General features: G+C 38.2%; 1 protein-coding gene across 2 annotated transcripts in view; it reads left to right on the plus strand.

The window, feature by feature from the left end:
* LOC578721 (proprotein convertase subtilisin/kexin type 5) overlaps positions 1 to 20224 on the plus strand; it is a 50408-nt gene that overhangs the window by 23997 nt on the left and 6187 nt on the right. For both annotated transcript variants that reach the window (XM_030976752.1, XM_030976753.1), the window contains 16 exons: positions 190 to 592; positions 1147 to 1337; positions 2445 to 2772; positions 3477 to 3586; positions 4852 to 4945; positions 5565 to 5734; positions 6631 to 6888; positions 7694 to 8038; positions 9022 to 9210; positions 10818 to 11054; positions 12875 to 13076; positions 16204 to 16301; positions 17099 to 17365; positions 17833 to 18075; positions 19089 to 19284; positions 19821 to 20029. In XM_030976752.1, coding sequence (XP_030832612.1) covers positions 190 to 592; positions 1147 to 1337; positions 2445 to 2772; positions 3477 to 3586; positions 4852 to 4945; positions 5565 to 5734; positions 6631 to 6888; positions 7694 to 8038; positions 9022 to 9210; positions 10818 to 11054; positions 12875 to 13076; positions 16204 to 16301; positions 17099 to 17365; positions 17833 to 18075; positions 19089 to 19284; positions 19821 to 20029 — 3540 coding nt within the window. The remainder of the gene's footprint in view (positions 1 to 189; positions 593 to 1146; positions 1338 to 2444; positions 2773 to 3476; positions 3587 to 4851; positions 4946 to 5564; positions 5735 to 6630; positions 6889 to 7693; positions 8039 to 9021; positions 9211 to 10817; positions 11055 to 12874; positions 13077 to 16203; positions 16302 to 17098; positions 17366 to 17832; positions 18076 to 19088; positions 19285 to 19820; positions 20030 to 20224) is intronic.

The raw sequence follows: 20224 nt of genomic DNA on the forward strand, positions 1-20224 counted from the left end.
GGGAATATAATATAAGTAACAATTCATACACAAAATACAGTTTTTCATTAACTTTCAAAAATGTTACCGGGTCACTTTAAAAAGCTTTCAATGGATAGGCTATTATACATGTATGTGTGTATTTTCACTTATTTAAACACTCCATTTCTTTTCTTTTCTTTCATCTTTTTTTAATCCTCTGCAATGTAGTGAATGTAAGGATGGTGAGGCTCACCCTGCGTGGAACGGAAAGCCTACCCGCTTCTCTTCTCCCTTCTCCAGACACAACCACCATGGCCCCCCATGAAGAAGAAACGGAGGAACAAGAAGGAGAAGGGGCAGGAGAAGTCATCCGGCGGCCTGGGCGGCCTGAGCTGCAATCCACTCCCGGCCGCGGTCGACATGTTTCTCCCTTGAGGGTCGTTTCGGAGACCCTTCAGCGAGACGTCCGTGCTGCCTCCTCCAGCTCTCTGTCGTGGGACTCCAGCTGGTGGTGGAGTAGTTCTGATTGGGAATCTTTCCAAGAATGTCATGAGGAATGTCTCTACGGCTGCTCTGGTCCCAATGCTGATGAATGCTACAAATGCAGGCACTACAAAGACAGAGATACCTTGTGAGTGTAGAAAGAAATATTGTATTATTTCCCTCCCTCGTCCCCCAAATCAATTATATCAGTTTCAATTCAATTGCGTGAAATTCATATCATTTCAAATCAATTCAATTCAATTCAATTCAGTGTCTGCTTGCCTATGGTCTCCTTCAAGTTCAAAATTCCCATATTTCTGCAGCTGTGTGCATACTTAATTGAGAAATGAGGTCCACTGTACCTCCATGTAACAAGGTGTGAGTGGCACTTTCTGTTAGGATCATGAGACGTGTACTTTAATTCAAACGGGCAGCCAAATCCAAGATGGCTTCCAATTTCAATTTTGTAATTTTTTTTTTGCTCCATGTTTTCTAATAAACATTTCTCTTGCAAGTCATTGTGATAAAAAAAAAAGACCTTCATGCCAAAATATGCCTTTAAAAAAAAAAACTCAATTTGTTATGATCCCAATTCATCTTTATATCATTGATGTTTATAGTTGTTATGAATCCATGTTATTTGACTGTTGAACTTACAAACCCATCTCTCCCCCCCCCCCTCCCCTCTCCAAATCTTTCCAGGAATTGTGTGCCTACTTGCCCAGATGGCCAGTTCACCCCACCAGAGCTTCATATCCGCTGTGGAAGGTGCAGCGTCCATTGTAAGACTTGCAGTGGCAACTCCAAATATCACTGCTTATCTTGCGCCACCGGCCTCTTCCTCGGTGACAACAATGATTGCGTTCAAGCCTGTGAAACCGGTTACTACAAAGGTATGTATGCATAGTTAGATAAAGCCCCACTGTCCTACTTGTAGCTACTTGCTCCCTCTATATAGAAAACAATGCCTAATTGGTGACCATTGGTCCCCCATGATCCTCTTTTTCTTATGTTAATTGAGAGCTGAGTTGATGAGATAGCCACCTGTCATTGACCACGCTGTGTGGTCTAATTCCTCCTGGCCAAACTAGTACAGCCGGCATTTAAGATAAGAGACAGGCCCAAGGGTCACTCCTTTATAAATCGTCATCAATTACAAGTTTCAATAACTGATATAAACTATAGAAACTATTTAATATCATTGGCTATGAGCAAATTCGTTATAGAAATCTAGCAGCGGTTACTCTTGGCAAGTTGTAGAAAAGAGGGTCCTGAATTGTCAGAAATATCTTTACCATGGAGGGAACTATTCGTTGTATTTCATGTGTGTGTATTTTTATCTTATTGTTAAAACATACATTGTAATAAGGATGTGCATGTTAATTTTCCCTTTATTTTCTCTATTCTTCCCTATTTTCCCTATTATTATAGGGGGGCATAGTTGAGGGAAGAAAAAAAAGTGGGATAAATATACCAAAGGCTTCAAGATTCGTTTAATCTCTTCCGGTGTAAGATTAGTAATACCGGTAAATCAGGCTGTCATGGAGTTGACCATGACCAGAAATATGTTATTTTGCGAAGCCACTGTTTTGCACAAGGCAATCCTTTCGTCGATTGGGGCCTATTGTTGTTGTGTGTCAATATGCATGTGTGGCAAATAAGCAACCATGTAGATGAGCAAAGAAAGCAACCAAAGTGTTAAGCATGTATCATCAATATCTCATTCTGCTCCTTCCGGTATATCAATTCCTCTACAGGTTCCCAATTACTGTTTGGATGGACTTGTCTTTACTTTCTATACGTATTTACCAATTTACTATTTTCTTTTTTTTCATTGGAATCCCAGATCCCTTTTTCCAGGTGTGTCGCCAGTACTCCACATTCTGCAAATCTTGTGAGGGAAACGAGAACCAGTTTCCAGTACTGTTTGGATGTATTTGTCTTTACTTTCTACACGTATTTACCAATTTACTATTTTTTCTTCTTCATTGGAATCCCAGATCCCTTTTTCCAGATGTGTCGCCAGTGCTCGCCCCTGTGCAGATCTTGCGAGGGGAACGAGAACCAGTGCACGTCGTGTATCGACGGGGCCGTCCTGCGTGGCTCGCAGTGCATCACCCGGTGCATGGAGAGCGAGTACATGGTGGACGAGCGTTGCCAGTCCTGTCATCCATCTTGCTTCTCCTGTAACGGAGGCTTGGAGACCCAATGCACAGCTTGTTATAATGACTATGTCCATAAGGACATGAGATGTGTCCTGCCCACTCAGTGTAGTGAAGGCTACTACATTGTCAACAGCTTTGATGCTGGATCCAGGCAGTGCTTGAGGTATCTCAATCGATTTCACATCATATTACAGTCACAACTGCTTTAGCAACCACCTGTCTACATAGACCACATTTTTTGTTTCCCTTGGAAATGGTTTCTTATTGAATCATGTACTAAAAGAACCTGTCTTCAAAGACCACCTGTCTACAAAGACCATTTTTTGTGTTTCCCTTGGGTGGTCGCTATAGGCAGGTTTGACTGTATTACAGTTACTATTTTGGTTTCAATCTAAGTAATTTTTATAAATTACCTGCAGGTTTATGCACCAACATTAGATCATGATGATGCTGAGGTAAAACTCTTCTGTAAAAGAGATTGAATAGGCTATGAAATAATTAGGCTCACGAGACATCAAAGTTGTTATGGGAGGTTTCAATGCCACATTAGGAGAATGAAGAAATGAGAACAATTAAAAAAAAAAAAAAATTATTATTATTATACATATATATTTTTTTATATATTTTTTGTTTAATTTATTAATTAATTAATTTATTTATTTTTATTTTATTTTTTATTTTTATTATTATTATTATCATTATTATTATTATTATTATTATTATTATTATTATTATTTTTTATTTATTTATTTATTTTTTGAGGGGGTGGGGGGGATTAGTCGGTGCAAACCACCATAAAATATATACTTACCCGTTTATGTGACAATATATGACTAATCATGCTGTATGTCTGCTGATTTCTTCAAGATGTCATTCAACCTGTAAAGCTTGCCAGGGCCCTTCATTCACAGACTGTGTGGATTGTCATCAAGGATTCTTCTTGGTAGGAGGGGCATGCCTGCAAACCTGCGAGAATGGTAAGACACTCTTTTTGTATGCCATGGACTGTATGAGTGTAATTGTTTAAAAGAAAATCAGGGGGGTGTTTCACAAAGAGCCTAAGTTGAACTTATCTCTAACTTGGACTTAACAATTATGGAAAGCAGCCATTAGCATCCTTGAAAATATTTTGTAAAAGTTTTTTTAAGAAGCATAAAATATTAATTGAAGTCATTCACACTTTCTATTTTCATGCAAGATTTCATGTTCTTGATGTGGAATTTATGAAAGTCTAAGATACTTGAATGTTTGCTTTTGAATATATTTCATTATAGGGCTATAAATGGCTATCCATAATATATAAGTCCAACTTAGAGTTAAGTTCGACTTAGGATCTTTGTGAAACGCCCCCACAGGAGGAGTAATGAATTATTTTCACTTTTTCTATTCCAATCTCTTCTTATGCCTCCACCATAGAAGGTGGTGTCACTGCCACTTCACATAATATTACCAAATTGCTTTAGTGGGTAGTGGTAAAGAAAAACAAAATCCTCATTATCTTTCTATTTCTCACTCAGACTGAAAACGTTGTGAAGTGCACCAATCACTGCTTTTCATGAAAATAACTTTCAATGTGAAGCATCGCTCGAGTGAAATTCCACAAGAACAATGTTTTAATAAATCGTACTTGTGGGTACCAATACATGTACATTGTATGTAATGATTAATTTCCAACTTGAAATTAGATAATGATTTTTAAAATCAAATCAAATGCGGAAATTTAGTTCATGTCTTTATTTATTTTCAATAGTTGTATGGCTTTGTTTTTAAACTCAAAGCTAATGAGTGATCATAACATATAATTTATACAAGTAGAAATCTGACACTTAAAGATAAACTTTAGTACTGGTAATGCGATTGCATTGTGAAAGAAAACGTGTGAAAGGATCAGAAACAGTTGATCATGTAGCATGTAAGTATTGGTGTGCACTGCAAGGTTCTGGAGTCATCAAAATCATAATAAATTTGACCGAGTCTTGGTAAAGTAATAAGCACTCACATAGAAAGCTATATATGGGACAACACACATGGTGTCGGGGCTAGTACTACCTTGATTTCCTTGTCTTTCTATGCTCATTACTCAGCCAGTATACATTTTCTTCCAAAATTGTTTGGCACATGTCATTTATTTGTAATCTTGAACATTCAGTGTAAGTTTCGTTTGATTCTGTGAGAATTATTATTTTTTTTTTTACCAGTACTGGAGTTTATCTTTAATATCTTTTCCTTCTGTACTCTAAAGGAAAATTTCTTGATAATGGAAACTGCGAATCATGCAGCGATGGATGTGTTTTGTGTGCAGATGAACACCATTGTATTCAATGTGCCGCATCAAAGTAAGTAGTCTCTAGATTAAAATATATATATTTATATATGATATTCATGAAGGTCATATTGTCATCCACTAACTGTTTTTATCAATTTGTTTACTTCAATTTTGTGTTTCATTTTTTATAGTTTCTAGTTTTACAGTTTCTCTGACTAAATACATGTTTATTGACATTGTCGAATTTCAGAAGATTTTAATATTATTTTTTCAACTAATTAGAAACATTACTGAAATGAGAATTGTTTATATTGCTATATAATATTTATATTATTATGTATCCTTTGAGGGTAGTCATACTATCAAGCTTTGCTTACTTTGTCAGCCCTCCTGTTTGATGTTTTCGATTAGTTTCAGCCAGCCTTACTTTATTCTACATATATTCTTTTGTCATGTGTGAATTTGCAATGTTTATTTGTTATATATTTGTAAAAATGCAAAAGAAAAAGAAAATCAAACAGAAATAAATAAATTGAATCAAATCAAATCAAATAATCCGCATTTCCTCAAGCGATCTTTATATGTGATTCTCACAAATCACCTATTCAAAGTAATGACAATGATAATATTAATGTTAATAATCGTAATAATTTGTGATTGTTTATATGACTTTCTTTTTTTCATTCTAGAGTCCTTCGTAGCGCCGTCATTGATGACGTCGCTGATAGCATCATATGCCGAGAGGGTTGTGAAGATGGGAAGTACTCGATGGGAGGGGAATGTTTCCCCTGCCACTCGACCTGTGAGACTTGCAATGGTGGCGGCATCATGGATTGCACACAGTGTAAACAGTCTATTGGTATGTTTGTAGTGGAGTATGATGCATTTTATTTTATAAAATGGAAATAAATCATGGAATTGTACAGTTAATAATAATGTTAAATACTTATCATGTGACTGTATGCACAAAGATATGGGTATAAGGGACTGCACACATGTGACATAAATAGCTAGTTGAAGAAAAATAAAAATCTTCAAAAAGTGAACAATTTTGAATTCTTTGAATTTAAAACAAATTATAACTTGAATATTAGGACAATTCAAGATGCAATCCTTTTACTGAAACACTTCTACTATAATGTTCTTTGAAAACGACGGACAAAGAATTAGAAAGATTACAAATGATTTTCATGTTTTCATGAAATTTTGAATAAATCATGTAATGTGCATGGTTTAAACAGGACTTAGTGTACTTGTAAAAAGGTTTTCTTTTTATGAGGTACAAATCATAAATTATCAAATGTTTAAAAGGGAATTAGATGAGTCTAAACTGAACAAAATTAATTTCATTTTCTGAGAGACAATTTTCCATCATAACCAGAATTCAATCACATGTAGGTGTACATTTAAAGTCCATGCAATGTATGAGGAGTATTTAATTTTGCCTTTTCCATTTTGATAGGATGGGTAAGCCCACCGCTGCCACCATGTCAATCAAGTATTACCAAGTCTGAGAACAGTTCAATTTAAAGTTGCTAAGACCATAGCTTATGGTTCTCTATAGCTTATGATTTTATTAGAAGTATGAGATCAGCTACATAACGGGCATGGGCTGGAACCGCCATCATTTATTACGGTGTAACAATGGAATGCGCACATACACAGTGGCTCATGCATATAACTTTACATGTACGTACTCGTTTTTTTTTTCCTGCTCATTGTCATCCAAATGAAATTATTTGTTCTATACTTCAGACATGCCACTCAAGTATCTGCTTGAAGGGGCTTGCGTGCACTACTGTCCAGCCGGCTATTTCAAGTACGATCGGGGAGATATCGCCCTCATCCACACATGTGAGCTGTGTGACGACAGCTGCAAAACATGCACAGGATACGGCATTGATGAGTGCACAGAGTGCGAAGATGGATTGAGCCGTGACAACGAGAACCAACGATGCGTTGAACCCTCGGATTTTGAATGCACAGTACCTAATTGTGATAGCTGTTTAAATGGTTAGGATCAGTGATAAGTTTGTGGATTGTTATACAAATATTTGTGTGTACGAATGCTTTATAGCGAATATGCACTGCATGAATGTCAGTACTCCAGTCACATCAATGAATCCAACACCAGACCAATCACAAACTCCATATGGCCAAGAATCTGTTGGTTTGGCATCAGTTTGGAGTCGGGATGTCAGTGGAATTTAGATGCATTTATGAGTGACAGTAGGATAAAGGAATTTTACTTTTCCTTCTGACTTCCGTTTCACTAACGCATAAGGTACTAAATGTGAATATTCTTTTGAGAGCTAGACGGCAAATGTTGAAAATGCCAGGTTCATGTCCTGCTGGCGCTAGGTATAAAAGTTTGAGTTATTTGTATTTGTCTCCCCCACCAAAGGTGGAGGTGGGACTAAAGGATATCAATTGTTGTTGATACCTCTTGTAACAAGTCACCTTGCCTCTGTCATTCCAAATGCAAAAAAACATGGTACGTCAATTGCATTTGGGGGACCTATATGTTGTAGTGATGTTGGAAGTCACGATCTAAGGTCAAACATCATATTAGGTTTAATGTAAGTATTGACCCGCAAGACTCTGGTGACTAATAACTTTGCAGATATTGTTCCAAGTGCAACCAAAGTTGGGTCAGTGATGCTGTTTGGCAATATTCATGTAGATTGGACAGGGTGGGCAAGACACAATCCAGCTATTTGCTTGTTTATATGTGTATGCCTTATTCAGTAACAAATCATCGTTGTTAATACTTAATAAAATTAAAGGTAGAAAAAATGTGATTTTCTTGTGACCGCAGGTATCGTAGATGTGTGCCAGACTTGTGCGGAGAGTTACTATCTTGATAATGCTGCTTGCGTGTTGTTGTGTCCACCTGGCAAGGTTGCTGTCCCACACACCAGACGATGTGAGCTCTGCCACCCGACCTGCAGGACCTGTGAGGGATCACCAGACACCTGCACCTCGTGCGACGATGAGTACTTCTACGATGACTTTGACAACCTCTGCCTGACGCAATGCCCAGAGGACATGTACGATGATGCGTTGAGAAATTGCCAGGATTGCGATGACAAGTGCGCATCCTGTGTGGGTGCGGGTCCTGATAATTGCAAAATATGCTACGAGATGGACGAATTCCTTTCAGGTACATTACTAGCCTTAAGCCTTTCTTCTTCTTCTTCTTCTTCTTCAAGATAATCTGCCTCCTTCAATACTGAAGATTCTTGCAGATGCCGTATACTCGGCTTGATTGGGTTGTGCAGGTGGACCATTACACCGGGGTTTCCCCCTACTCTTATACGAATAGTGCAAAGGGTTTTTAACGTCAAGGGTGGTGACTATCCTGTACACGGGGCCTCCATTTAACGTCTTAACCGAGGGACGGAGTGTTTTCCACTTGACATAACCTGCGTCTATGAACAAGGGAAGGGGCACGTTAACACACAATGAAGGCTTCCGTCATCCTTTCGATAAGACTATGCGAGATATGCTGGAAATTCATGTCAGGTTGCATTTTGTTGGTTTCATGTACCAATAGATGTTCGATACGTTTTAAGATTGAAGAATTTCATGAACTTCAATAGATGGAGAACTCTATTCTGGCCGTGGATAGTTTAGAATTTGTGTAAATGCTGTCAGGTTCATGCAAGTTTATCAGTCTTTGATCAAAAGATATCAAAAATATGAAAATTACTTAAGGCTATGAAATTACAAACATTACAAACAGAGAGGGAATTGGGATCTGGGGGCAAATTCTACCCCTCTCTCCCACTGCAAACTAAGGCAGTAGCTCTCTTGGCTCGGTCAGATATGTAGCTGTAAACCGCCGCCCCCCAAAAAACACCACCCTTTTTTAAAGGTGTAAATGGATGCCGGCTGCACTCAACAAAGGTCCTGCGCATATTCACTGAGCTCTGTGTTATATTAAGATACTGAAATGTGAAGCACATAAATAGACTGCCCGCTTTTGCCGCTTCATATCTGAACAAGACGTTAGTTCACCAATTTGTTTAGACCATACATAAACATAATTTGTACTCTATTTGTTTGAAAGCTAGTGATATTCTTGTCACATGAAGGTGTCCATTAATACTGGTTTGATTGTTCATTCATTTTTTTCATGAACAGGGACCTCGTGTGTTACGGATTGTCCAGAAGGGCAGTACGGGGACGAGTACACGGGGACCTGCCGTAGCTGTCACCCGTCCTGCGTTACGTGTGCTGGGCCAGGTGACCATGAGTGTAACTCATGCTTGGCAAACTTTGAACTAGAACTTGGATTCTGCAGGTCGTCTTGCACCGACAGTTCTTATAAAGGTATGGTTATTTGTCCGATATGGACAAGGTAGCTAGCTAGAAATGACATGTCATTTTCCTCAGCCATTTTTATGCCTCCGTTACGAAGTAGCCGGAGGCATTATGTTTTCGGGTTGTCCGTCCGTCCGTACGTCCGTACGTACGTACGTACGTCTGTACGTACATACGTCCCGTTCTCGTGATCGCGTTATCTGAAGAACTGGTTGATGGATTCCTGCCAAACTTTGGTCATGTATGTATCTTGTAGAGCCGATGAACTGATTAGATTTTGGGGTTACGAGGTCAAAGGTCAAAGGTCACAGGGCTCATTATGTATGCAAAACGAGCTCGTGATCGCATTATCTGAAGAACTGGTTGATGGATTCCTGCCAAACTTTGGTCATGTATGTATCTTGTAGAGCCAATGAACTGATTAGATTTTGGGGTCACGAGGTCAAAGGTCAAAGGTCACAGGGCTCATTATGTATGCAAAACGAGCTCGTGATCGCGTTATCTGAAGAACTGATTGATGGATTGCTGCCAAACTTAGGTCATGTATGTTACTTGCAAAGCCGAAAAACTGATTAGATTTTGAGGTCACGAGGTCAAAGGTCAAAGGCCACAGGGCTCATTATGTATGCAAAACGAGCTTGTGATCGCGTTATCTGAAGAACCGATTGATGGATTGCTGCCAAACTTAGGTCATGTATGTTACTTGCAGAGCCGATGAACTGATTAGATGTAGGGGTCACAAGGTCAAAGGTCAAAGGCCACAGGGCACATTATGTATGCAAAAACAGCTCGTGATCGCGTTATCTCAAGAACCGATTGATGGATTCCTGCCAACTTAGGTCATGTATGTTTCTTGCAGAGCCAATGAACTGAGTAGATTCTTGGTTCATAAGGTCAAAGGTCATGGGCTCATTATGTATGCAAAAATAGCTTGTAATCACAATATTCTGAGAACCTGTTAATGGATTACAATTGAACTTGAATTCGAAAAATTTCTTCTGTTTTGGTTTGTAAAATTGCTCTATGACGGAGGCATCATTTTCGACTGCGCGCAGTCGAAGTTCCATCTAGTTTATCACGGAGTAAGGAATGAAAGAATTAGCCTCCAATTTCTTGGCCCATTGACATGAAGTGTTAATAATTTTCAATTTATTTATTTAGCGCATGATGATTAAGACTTATTTCTCTATGCGCTTTACATTGAAAGAGTACACTGTTGAATCCCAGTGCGTCCCAGAAAAAACGAAACCGAGAATTATTGTTTTATCATAACTTAATCACATTGGAGAGAGGGAAACCTAAAGTCATTTGGCGGACGGTATCTGAATTTCAAAGAGAAAATCACAATTCTAGAAAGTTCAGTTTTTGCCCTTTCATATGACACCTCAATCAGGAAAAATGAGTTAGGAATAACAAAGTTCTGTTTGTTTAAAATGATGCTTGCATTTCCACATTTTGATTTATAAAGTTATGTTTTCACTGGCTGCCTTCCGTAGCAACAAGCAGAATTGACAAAAGACTTAACTCCGTTTGTTGACAATCAGCCATGCATGAAGTCTTTCGTCTAAGGCTGATTTTGTATGACTCCTTGTATAACTATTTTCTTGCGCCACCAGATTCCAACGGAAACTGTCAGGTTTGCGACAAATCCTGTCAGACATGCACCGGGACTGGTCCCAACGAGTGCCTCTCCTGCAACTACTACAACTTTCTGGCCCCCACTAAGGCGTGCGTGACGGACTGCCCGGTGGACTACTACCCCGACTATGAGAGCAACGTCTGCAGGAGATGTGATCCATCCTGTAAGACCTGTCTGGACTCCGGGCCTGGGGACTGCATCGAGTGTGCACCAGGTGAGTTCCCTGACGGAATTCTGCCAGGATCTTATTTCAGGGCAGTTCTTCTTTTCAAAATTGGCAACACTGGTTTTTTTGTCTCGCCTGCGTAGCAAAAAGCGAGACATAGGCGCCGCTTTTCCGGTGACGGCGGCGGCGACGGCGACGGCGACGGCGACGGCGACGGCGTCAACATCAAAAACTTAACCTAAGGTTAAGTTTTTGAATTTTTGGTATAATTTTTAAAGTATAAGTTCTTAGTCAATTAAACTTTGACTATAGGGTAATCAAGTATCCCCAATCATGTGAGTAGAATTTCAGATCACAAAGTCAAGGTCAAAGGTCATTTCAGGTCAACAGACTTGGACTATGTTGTAGCATCATCATCGAAAACTTAACCTAAGGTTAAGTTTTTGAATTTTTGATATAATTTTGAAAGTATAAGTTCTTAGTCAATGAAACTTGGACTATAGGGTTATCAAGTCTCCCCAATCATGTGAGTAGAATTTCAGGTCACTAAGTTAAGGTCAAAGGCCATTTAAGGTCAACAAACTTAGACTTTGTTGTGGCATCAACATTAAGATTTTCAAAATGCTTCTTCGTTATTTTTCAACCGATTTTGATTCTGATTGTTTCATATGATAGGGCTAGGAGGGAATTTAAAATTTCTACACAGAATCGTGGTATTCATTATCTATGCTAATTTATGCAAATTTATTCGAAATCACAAAAAAGGCTTCTTCTCCTTCATTTCTCGACCGATTTTGATTTGGTTTGCTTTATATCGTAGAGCTAACTTTGGTACACTAAACTTCTACACAGAATTTTGAAATTGTTCTCCATTAATTAATTATGGTAATTTATGCAAATTTATTCCAAAAATAACAAAAATTGCTTCTTTTCCCTCATTTCTTGACCGATTTTGCCTTATCTGGTAGAGCTAAATTTGGAACAATAAACTTCTACACAGAATTGTGAGATTTTGCTCCATTGATTATTTATGGTACTTTATGCAAATTAAATGAAATTATATCCCTTCCAGGGCATCAAATTTCTATTTTTTGACCAGTTCAAAAGTGTACCACATAAAATTTACGATATTTGTTGTTGTGAGATGCGGATGAGCGCTACGTCATTGACGTTCTGGTTTATCATATTGAATTGCGTTATGCAGGCGAGACCGCCGAGAGCGTTTCCCTTGTTTGTTTTTTTTATTTATTTATTTATCTACTAAAAAGTCAAAATGTGAAAATGTTGAAAATTGCCAATCTGAATTGTTAAACGTGCAGTCATTAGTAACATTCTTCATGTTGCCAATTGATGGATTTTATTGTTCTTGTTTTTTGTACCGATCTAAAAATAAATGACTTCAAATGCCAAGTGATTGAGTGACACAGTGAGTGCAGAATTTTTTCTTTTTCTGCTAGTTAATGCATCTCTAGGTATTTTTTTTAGCAATGATCATAAGCCAAAAAAAACAAATTGTGTTCAAATTGTCATATGAGGGCTATGAGCAAAGTATTTGCTTATTGGAACCCCCTTTCCAAAGTTCTCTGCAAAAGTTGCTTAGCCAAAGAATGAAATGAGGGCTAGTGTTGCAATCGGACTGTGAATAAAGAATTACAGCTTGTGCTTATTGGAGCCCTTAATTGTTTTGAGTTCATTCACGTAATCTGACATTGCTGTTACTTGACTAATCATCAAGTAGAGTACTAGACAGGGGGTTTATGAGCTCAGACCCCCAAATCCTATTGATCAAAAGGTCTTGTATTTCACAAGACATTGGACATGTCGTGCAGTAGTTACAATACTTGTGTGCTATTTCCTTGTTGTCCCAGACACCTACATGCTGCTGAGGAATGGCCAGCTCTGTGTAGAAGATTGTCCAGAAGGCTACTATGACAGCGAAGAGCTGGGTTTCCGTGACTGTCGCCAGTGTTCCGTGGAGTGTCGGGACTGTGACGGTAGCTACCTGACCTGCATCAGTTGCTATGATGGAACATACCTCTTCCAAGGGCGATGTTTCAGCACCTGTCCAAGGTAGGCAAGGTTCTTCAAATTGGTGCTGGAAATCAGCAGCTTTGTTCAGTTTTATGATGTTCTGTATAGGAAGGTCTTTATGTCATGTGTAAGAAATCACAAAGATATGCTACATTGTTTCATCGGTCGAATAAAAAGTAAAGTGTATGAAAATATTGAAATCCCAACATCTTCACAAAACAGTGAATGTTAACATTTAATAACATGTTGCCAATTTACCACGCTGTGTCATTCATTGCTTGTCTAAACTTTGACAATTGCGTGAATTAGTGAAATGGCTCCATGAAGAAAAAAACATAATTCTTCTGAAAATGACTGATCTTTAGACATGACATCACTGGAAATTTCTGACAGAAGTCAGCAGCATTTATTTTCTTTAATGATACTCTGCTTTAATAGGAAGGTCTGTAGGTTGTCAGTGAAGCTTTCAATTTAGATGCAAATCAATCTGTATCCATAAGAAAAAAGATCAACGTATTCTCTGATATTATTGTACTCTTCTTTCCATCTGATTGACAGAATGTACAGACACGGTAAGAAATTCTTGCATGAATGGTCATTTTAAAGGGAAATCCAAACCTTTATAACAAACTACTCTAAAATACAGCAGAAAATCAGAGAAGGAGATTAGTTAGTTTTTTTAACGAAATTGGACATAAAATAATAAAATTTATGTATTTGTAAAACTTTTAATCACTCCATGTATGGGCACTTCAAATTGACTGAATTAGTAATGTCACTCTGACATAGTGCCAGACAACTTTCCCACTTGTTCCAACCCGCTGGATTAATATCATGTCTTTTTTTTAACATAAATGTTTGACTCGGGGAGAGTCTTTCCTTTTTAGAAGACCTGTAATATTATGCTAGCCGTTATATATTTTGAGTAGTGCCCCAAGGGATAAGGCGATTAGGAGAAAAACAGAAATTAATGATGATTTCGCACACAACAAGCAGGATAGTTGTCCATGACTAACTCACAATCGACTGACCAAATTGCCAATTTGAGATTCACATAGGGTAAGGGGACTCATATTTCAAACACTCATAACTCTTGTGTTTTTTGTCCAATTTTAGTTCAAACTTTAATCATTCTGTTTCTTTTATTTTTCTGCTGTTATACAATTGAACTTAGTACAAGGTTTGGATTGCTCTTTAATATAATCTGTCTCAGAGCATGTAGTGGCAATGGATTTCAGGCGATGAGCCTCAAAGCGTAGGTTTACAAGATTTGCTTGGAGAAAAGTGCTCATAAAACTTGTATCTTGAATAAACAATAATTAAGATTGTTTTGCCTTGCATTGTAGAGAGTTAATGAAGCTATAAAAGGTGCATTGTTTGTGCATGATATTGGAGTACAAGTAATCTCTTGAATAAACAAGTAATTAGGATTGATTACCTTTGGATGTTGGAGGGACGGGATATCTTTCCTATATATTTGCATGATTCTGGATTACAAGATGTGAGTTGCGGGCCGCAGTGAATGAATTTAAGGAAAGGAGAAGCATCGTGTCTTTAAGGTTCTTACCCTTCCATACCTGCAAAATTCCATTGGTCCTCTCAGACTATTCGTCTGTGATGCTGCATACGACTGCATGGCCAGGGGGTCGTTTCACAAAACCAACTGTGTGACAGTCATATCTTTGTCTGCGACGACCTATAGAGATGTCAGGAAGCGGATAAGCGACAACTTCATGATTAAAATAAAAAGCTTATCAGTAAAATGAAAGCTTGGATATCAACTTAAAATCAATTTTCAGTTTTCATATTTTTTTGCTGCCCATAGACTTAAACTTAATATTGACTTGAGATGTCGTCCTTAAAAGATATGACAGGTTTGAAGTCACGAAAAGTCTCTTGTAGCAGAAGTTGTCGTCGTCTTGGTGAAGATGATTTTGTGAAACACTAAGTGGACATGACAAGCGACATTGTGGAGATGTCGTTGATCTTGTAGTTACAGTATGATGGTTTTGTGAAACGGTCCCCAGTTCTCTACTTTTGACAAAGAGTTAACAGATAGTTGCGAAGAACCCCATTTGTAATTATAAAGATCTTGTATGAAAACTATTTGCATTGAACCTGTGCATTAATTGGTGCCTGCATGCAGTCTGTTAAGTTTGCGATCATAGCATATTTTTTGTTGGGAATGGCTTTTTATATTGTGTGTATACATGGATTTTCTGTCATTTATGTGATTTTAATTTTTGCATAATTATTAAAGGTGGATGCATGTTAAAGTGTTATGAGTTTACAATTTAGCTGAAGATATTCATAGTGATTTGGACCTCGTTGTCACTCACTTTCTGGACCGGTCTACATTACGGCGGTCTAACAACCGTGCCAGGAAGCATACCTTCTACCCGATTGTGTTTTTTTTGGACTGGTTCGCTTCTTAGACCCCTCCAGACCGCTGTCTATGCTGTGTGCAGACAAATCGTGCTAGGAAGCATACTTCAACGGGAAGTGAGTGTGTTTTCACTGGAAAGTACTGGAAATGAGTAATTGGAAGTAAAACAAATTTCTTACCATCTTTATTCACATGTCTGATGTCTGATATTTACTTTTCTTCTTTTTTTATTATGTTTTCATCCTCTTCTCTTCTATCTACTCTCTATAACCTTTACCCTCGTCTTTCTTCTTCCCCCTCTCTCTTTCTCTATCTCTCTCTCTCTATTACCCACCACACCATTCTGTTTCCAACCTTCCTTTTCTTCTTTCACATCTCTCTGTCTTTTCATCTGTGTCCCCTTGTCCCCCCCCCCCATCTCTCTCTCTCTCTTTCTATTACCCACCACACCATTCTGTCTCCACCTTTCCTTTTCTTCTTTCACATCTCTCTGTCTTTTCATCTGTGTCCCCTTGTCCCCCCCCCCATCTCTCTCTCTCTCTTTCTATTACCCACCACACCATTCTGTCTCCACCTTTCCTTTTCTTCTTTCACATCTCTCTGTCTTTTCATCTGTGTCCCCTTGTCCCCCATGTCTCTCTCTCTCTCTTGCTATTACCCACCACCATTCTGTCTCTGCCTTTCCTTTTCTTCTCTCTCTCTCTCTCTCTCTCTCTTTCTCTCTCTCTTTCTCTCTCTTTCTCTCTCTCTCTTTCTCTCTCTTTCCTTCTTGCCCTACAGTGGATACATTGAAGATTCTGAGACCAATCATTGTATACAGCACGCAAACATCTGCCCTCTCTATTGCGATCAATGTGATGACTGGGGAGATTGCACAGGTATATATATATATATATTTGAAACAGTACTGTGATTCTGAATCTGGTTTCATGCACAGTTCCTCATAAAAACATATACATGTTTACCTTGATGTAATGATGTACATAATGATGAATATGATATAATTATGAGATAGTTTACTGCTGTAATGAACTTTTAGCAAGTAGGTAAGAATTCCTAGAAGTTATTGAAAATAGCTGTAGGTAAAACGCTTTTTAATTTTTTTTATTGTGATGATGATGATGATATTGTTAGTATATTATTGTTTATCAAGTTCAATATCAAGTTAGTATATTGCTGTAGTTTCTCCTTAAAATATGTCACTCCAAGGGTGCCACTTCAATTGCCACAGATTGATAAATTGATCTTTTAAATCCTTTAAATTTCACTTTAGTTCTATTTGTTGTATGTATAATAATAATAATATTGGCCTTGTATCTGATATACCACTCAAGGGCAGCAATTATTATATAATTATATTACCGGTATTATAAGTAGTAGGGGTATTAACAGATTTACAGGTATATCCTGCTTATAACTTGAGTATTCCTCTACTCGCTGCCGCACTAATGTCCTTTGGCAAGACACATTGATCTACATTTGCCACACTCCACCCAGGTGAAGTAAATGGGTACCTGGTAGGAATTTATTCCTTGAAATGCTAGAGTGCCGTATGGCAGCCGTGCTAAAGCCAGGGTAATATTTGGGAGCGCCAGGAGGGTCAAATCTGACTGACATGAGCGCTATACAAGAACCCACTATTATTGTTATTATTACTCATTTTTTTTTTTTTTAGTCTGCCAGGGATCCTACATTGTCTACTTTGGGGAGTGCGTGAATGAAGATGACATGGCATGTTTAACAAACGAATACATCGTGAGTTTTACAAATGATGGGAAGGCAACTTGCGAATCCTGCGATCCATCCTGCGGCACCTGCCTAGGGCCTGACAACACGGACTGCGTTACTTGTGCTAGCGCCCAACACCATTTCCAGGGTAGCCGCTGTGTTCAGGAGTGTGAGGACACCAAATTTAAAGACAAAGACTCGAATGAATGCTTTGGTAAGAAATTGTGATAGGGAATTTTTAGAATGACCAGTATTTATGAGGCTGTAACGTAACGTCGAGTACTGCAAATGCAAGTGCAAACTCTGTAGAAGTCAATGTACAGTTGATTCTGTTGTAAATAGCACTGTTGTCCTTTGGCAAGACATTAATTTCTATTTGCCACTCCCTACCCAGGTGTAGTAAATGAGTACTGGGTAGGAAGTACTTTCTTGAATGCTTTCAGTCCTGTAGGGCAGCCTGAGCTACAGCTAGGGTAACACTTGTTAAACTGCGGTGCCTTGAGCAATCCTAGGTTAGATACATGCATTGTGCTCAAGATATGTCCTCAATCCTCCCTCTCTCTCACATGGTGCAAGCCTACTGAATATCTACATCACCATGCAAGCCGATACTTACAAGCAGCATCTAAGATAAATCTAGTTATGATAAAGCAATTTTCATCCTGTTTCTCTCCCTCGCAGATTGTCATCCGACTTGTCTCAATTGCGATGCTGGCTCCCCATCTGATTGCACATCGTGCATTGAGGGCATGCAGCTGTCTGACCCTGTGCATGGGCATGGTATGTGTCAGTTTGGTTGCCCTGAAGGACACTACCTGAATAGCAATGGAGAGTGTTTACCCTGTGGTAGTGAGAATTGTTTCACCTGCTATGGGCCAGATGAAAGCCAGTGCCTTTCATGCAATCTGGGATATTTACGAACAGGTATGCCCTTACCTTCCACCAATATATCTCCTAAGCTTCTTCTTTCTTATGTTGATATTTCATTTTTTATCTTTTTCCCATATTAATACTATCTTACCTGCTCTCTTATTTATAACTTGTTCTCTTTGTCTCTCTTTATTGCTACATATCTTTTGAAATCTCTCTCTCAATCTTTTCCATGCCTCTGTTTCAGCCATACTAACCAGTTGTAATGTAGATAATGTAATATCATTTCATTCCCCTGTTAGTCTAGATACATCTGTTATTATGCTTTAAATGATTTCCCTGTTATTTTGTTAAATTACTTATGTTTCATTCTTTTAAAGGGAACTCCACCTATAAGCTTTTGCTGGAACCTTTTTATTTTACAAATGTTATATGATGATTGAAAAACTTATTATTAATTAATACTTTGTCATATGAGTTTTTACAAGATTTTTTAAATGGCTGAACAAAGGTTTAAAGATATTACAAAGTTTTGGTAAGGGGTCATGAATTTGGTTCAAATGAACATATAAGAAGCTTATGCGAATTTGCAATATTCAATGATCGTTGTCACGGTTGAAATCGAGTCTAAAGTAATAAAATTGTCAATACTAAACTCTTTATGTTGTAAAGCGTCCTTTCACGACTGATATTACTATAACTATAAAACAATGTTTCTTGACTACAATCGACCGATTTGCTATTCCTGTTTGGAAATTATATATCAGAACTGCATATTCTGAGATTTTTATGATCGCAGCTACCATGGAATGGCCTTAGGCGCTATTTGAAATATTTGAAATTTACCGGGAGCACCAGTAATTTTTTGTTGTTGATAATTCAATTTCTCGAAAGCAGAAGTGTTCTAGGGGCTAAATTGTATAGTGCTTATAATACATCCACAGGGGCATCCAAATATATCAACATTTTTAAGAATTACTATCAATCCAATTTTCAAAAATTCCAGAAACATTGCATTACCCTTAAAGGAAATGAAAAATAAATGTCATTTTTTTCCTTCATCGCAGCAACTGGGGCTTGCTTGGAGAACTGCCCTCAGTATACCTACGAGTATCTGTTGGAGGATGCCATGGAAGGTAATGAGTGTCGTCCGTGCCATCAGAGCTGCAGTAGCTGTAATGGACCGGGACCAAACTCCTGCACCAGCTGTCGTGATGAAATGGTCCTAGCTCGGGGAGAGTGCGGATGGGATTGTGAAGAAGGGTATGCAAAACAAGACAAGGCACCTGTTGCATAAAAATTACCATTGATGGTAACTCTGTCATCAATGGTAACTAACATGGTAAAAGGGCTCAACAGCCAATCAAAATCAAGGTTTCCATGGAAGTTACCATTGATGGCAAAGTTACCATCAATGATAAGTTTTATGCAACAGGACCAAGGTTCAAGTCTGTTTCTGCTCATCGTGTAGGGTTTCATTGATATGCATTTTATCCACAATTATGTCAACAACAAGAACATCTCTAGCAACAAATTACAATACGATAGTTCACCACACTCTTGAAAGGGATTTTTTTTAAAAACATAAATTCTAGATTCTGCAGTTTCCATGATAAATCATCATCTTCATCATCGATATCATAGCACTGTTATTATTGTATCATTATACTATTTTGTAGAATGTAGTCAAAACGGAGCTCTGAACCGGCACAGCTGAATAATTTTGTAGAAAAGCTGCGCTATATAAATCTATTATTATTATTATTATTATTATTATTATTGTTTTTGTTTTTAATTAGATATTATCCAGATACAGAATTCCAATGCCAGAGGTGCGACAAGACTTGCCAGACGTGTATCGGAATTGGATCAGCCTGCACGTCATGTCGTATCGACCAGGTCCTTCTTGGGGCGACGTGTGTGGATGAGTGTGGTGATGGATACTTCACCGTGCTAGAGAACGTCCCAGTATGTCATGAGTGTGATGACCTGTGTTTGTCTTGTACTGGTAAGAAGATTGAATTTGATTCCTGTGAAGATTGCTCCTGGGGGGTGTTTCACAAAGATCCCAAGTTGAACTTAACTCTAAGTTGGACATAACAATTATGGAAAGCCTTTAGCATCTATGAAAATATTTTGTAAAAGTTATTTTAAAAGGCATAAAATGTCGATTCAAATCATCCATATTTTCTAGTCTCAAGGA

Source organism: Strongylocentrotus purpuratus, unplaced genomic scaffold, assembly GCF_000002235.5.
Source record: "Strongylocentrotus purpuratus isolate Spur 01 unplaced genomic scaffold, Spur_5.0 spur5_scaffold_9, whole genome shotgun sequence".
In the NCBI taxonomy this organism is placed as follows: domain Eukaryota; kingdom Metazoa; phylum Echinodermata; class Echinoidea; order Camarodonta; family Strongylocentrotidae; genus Strongylocentrotus; species Strongylocentrotus purpuratus.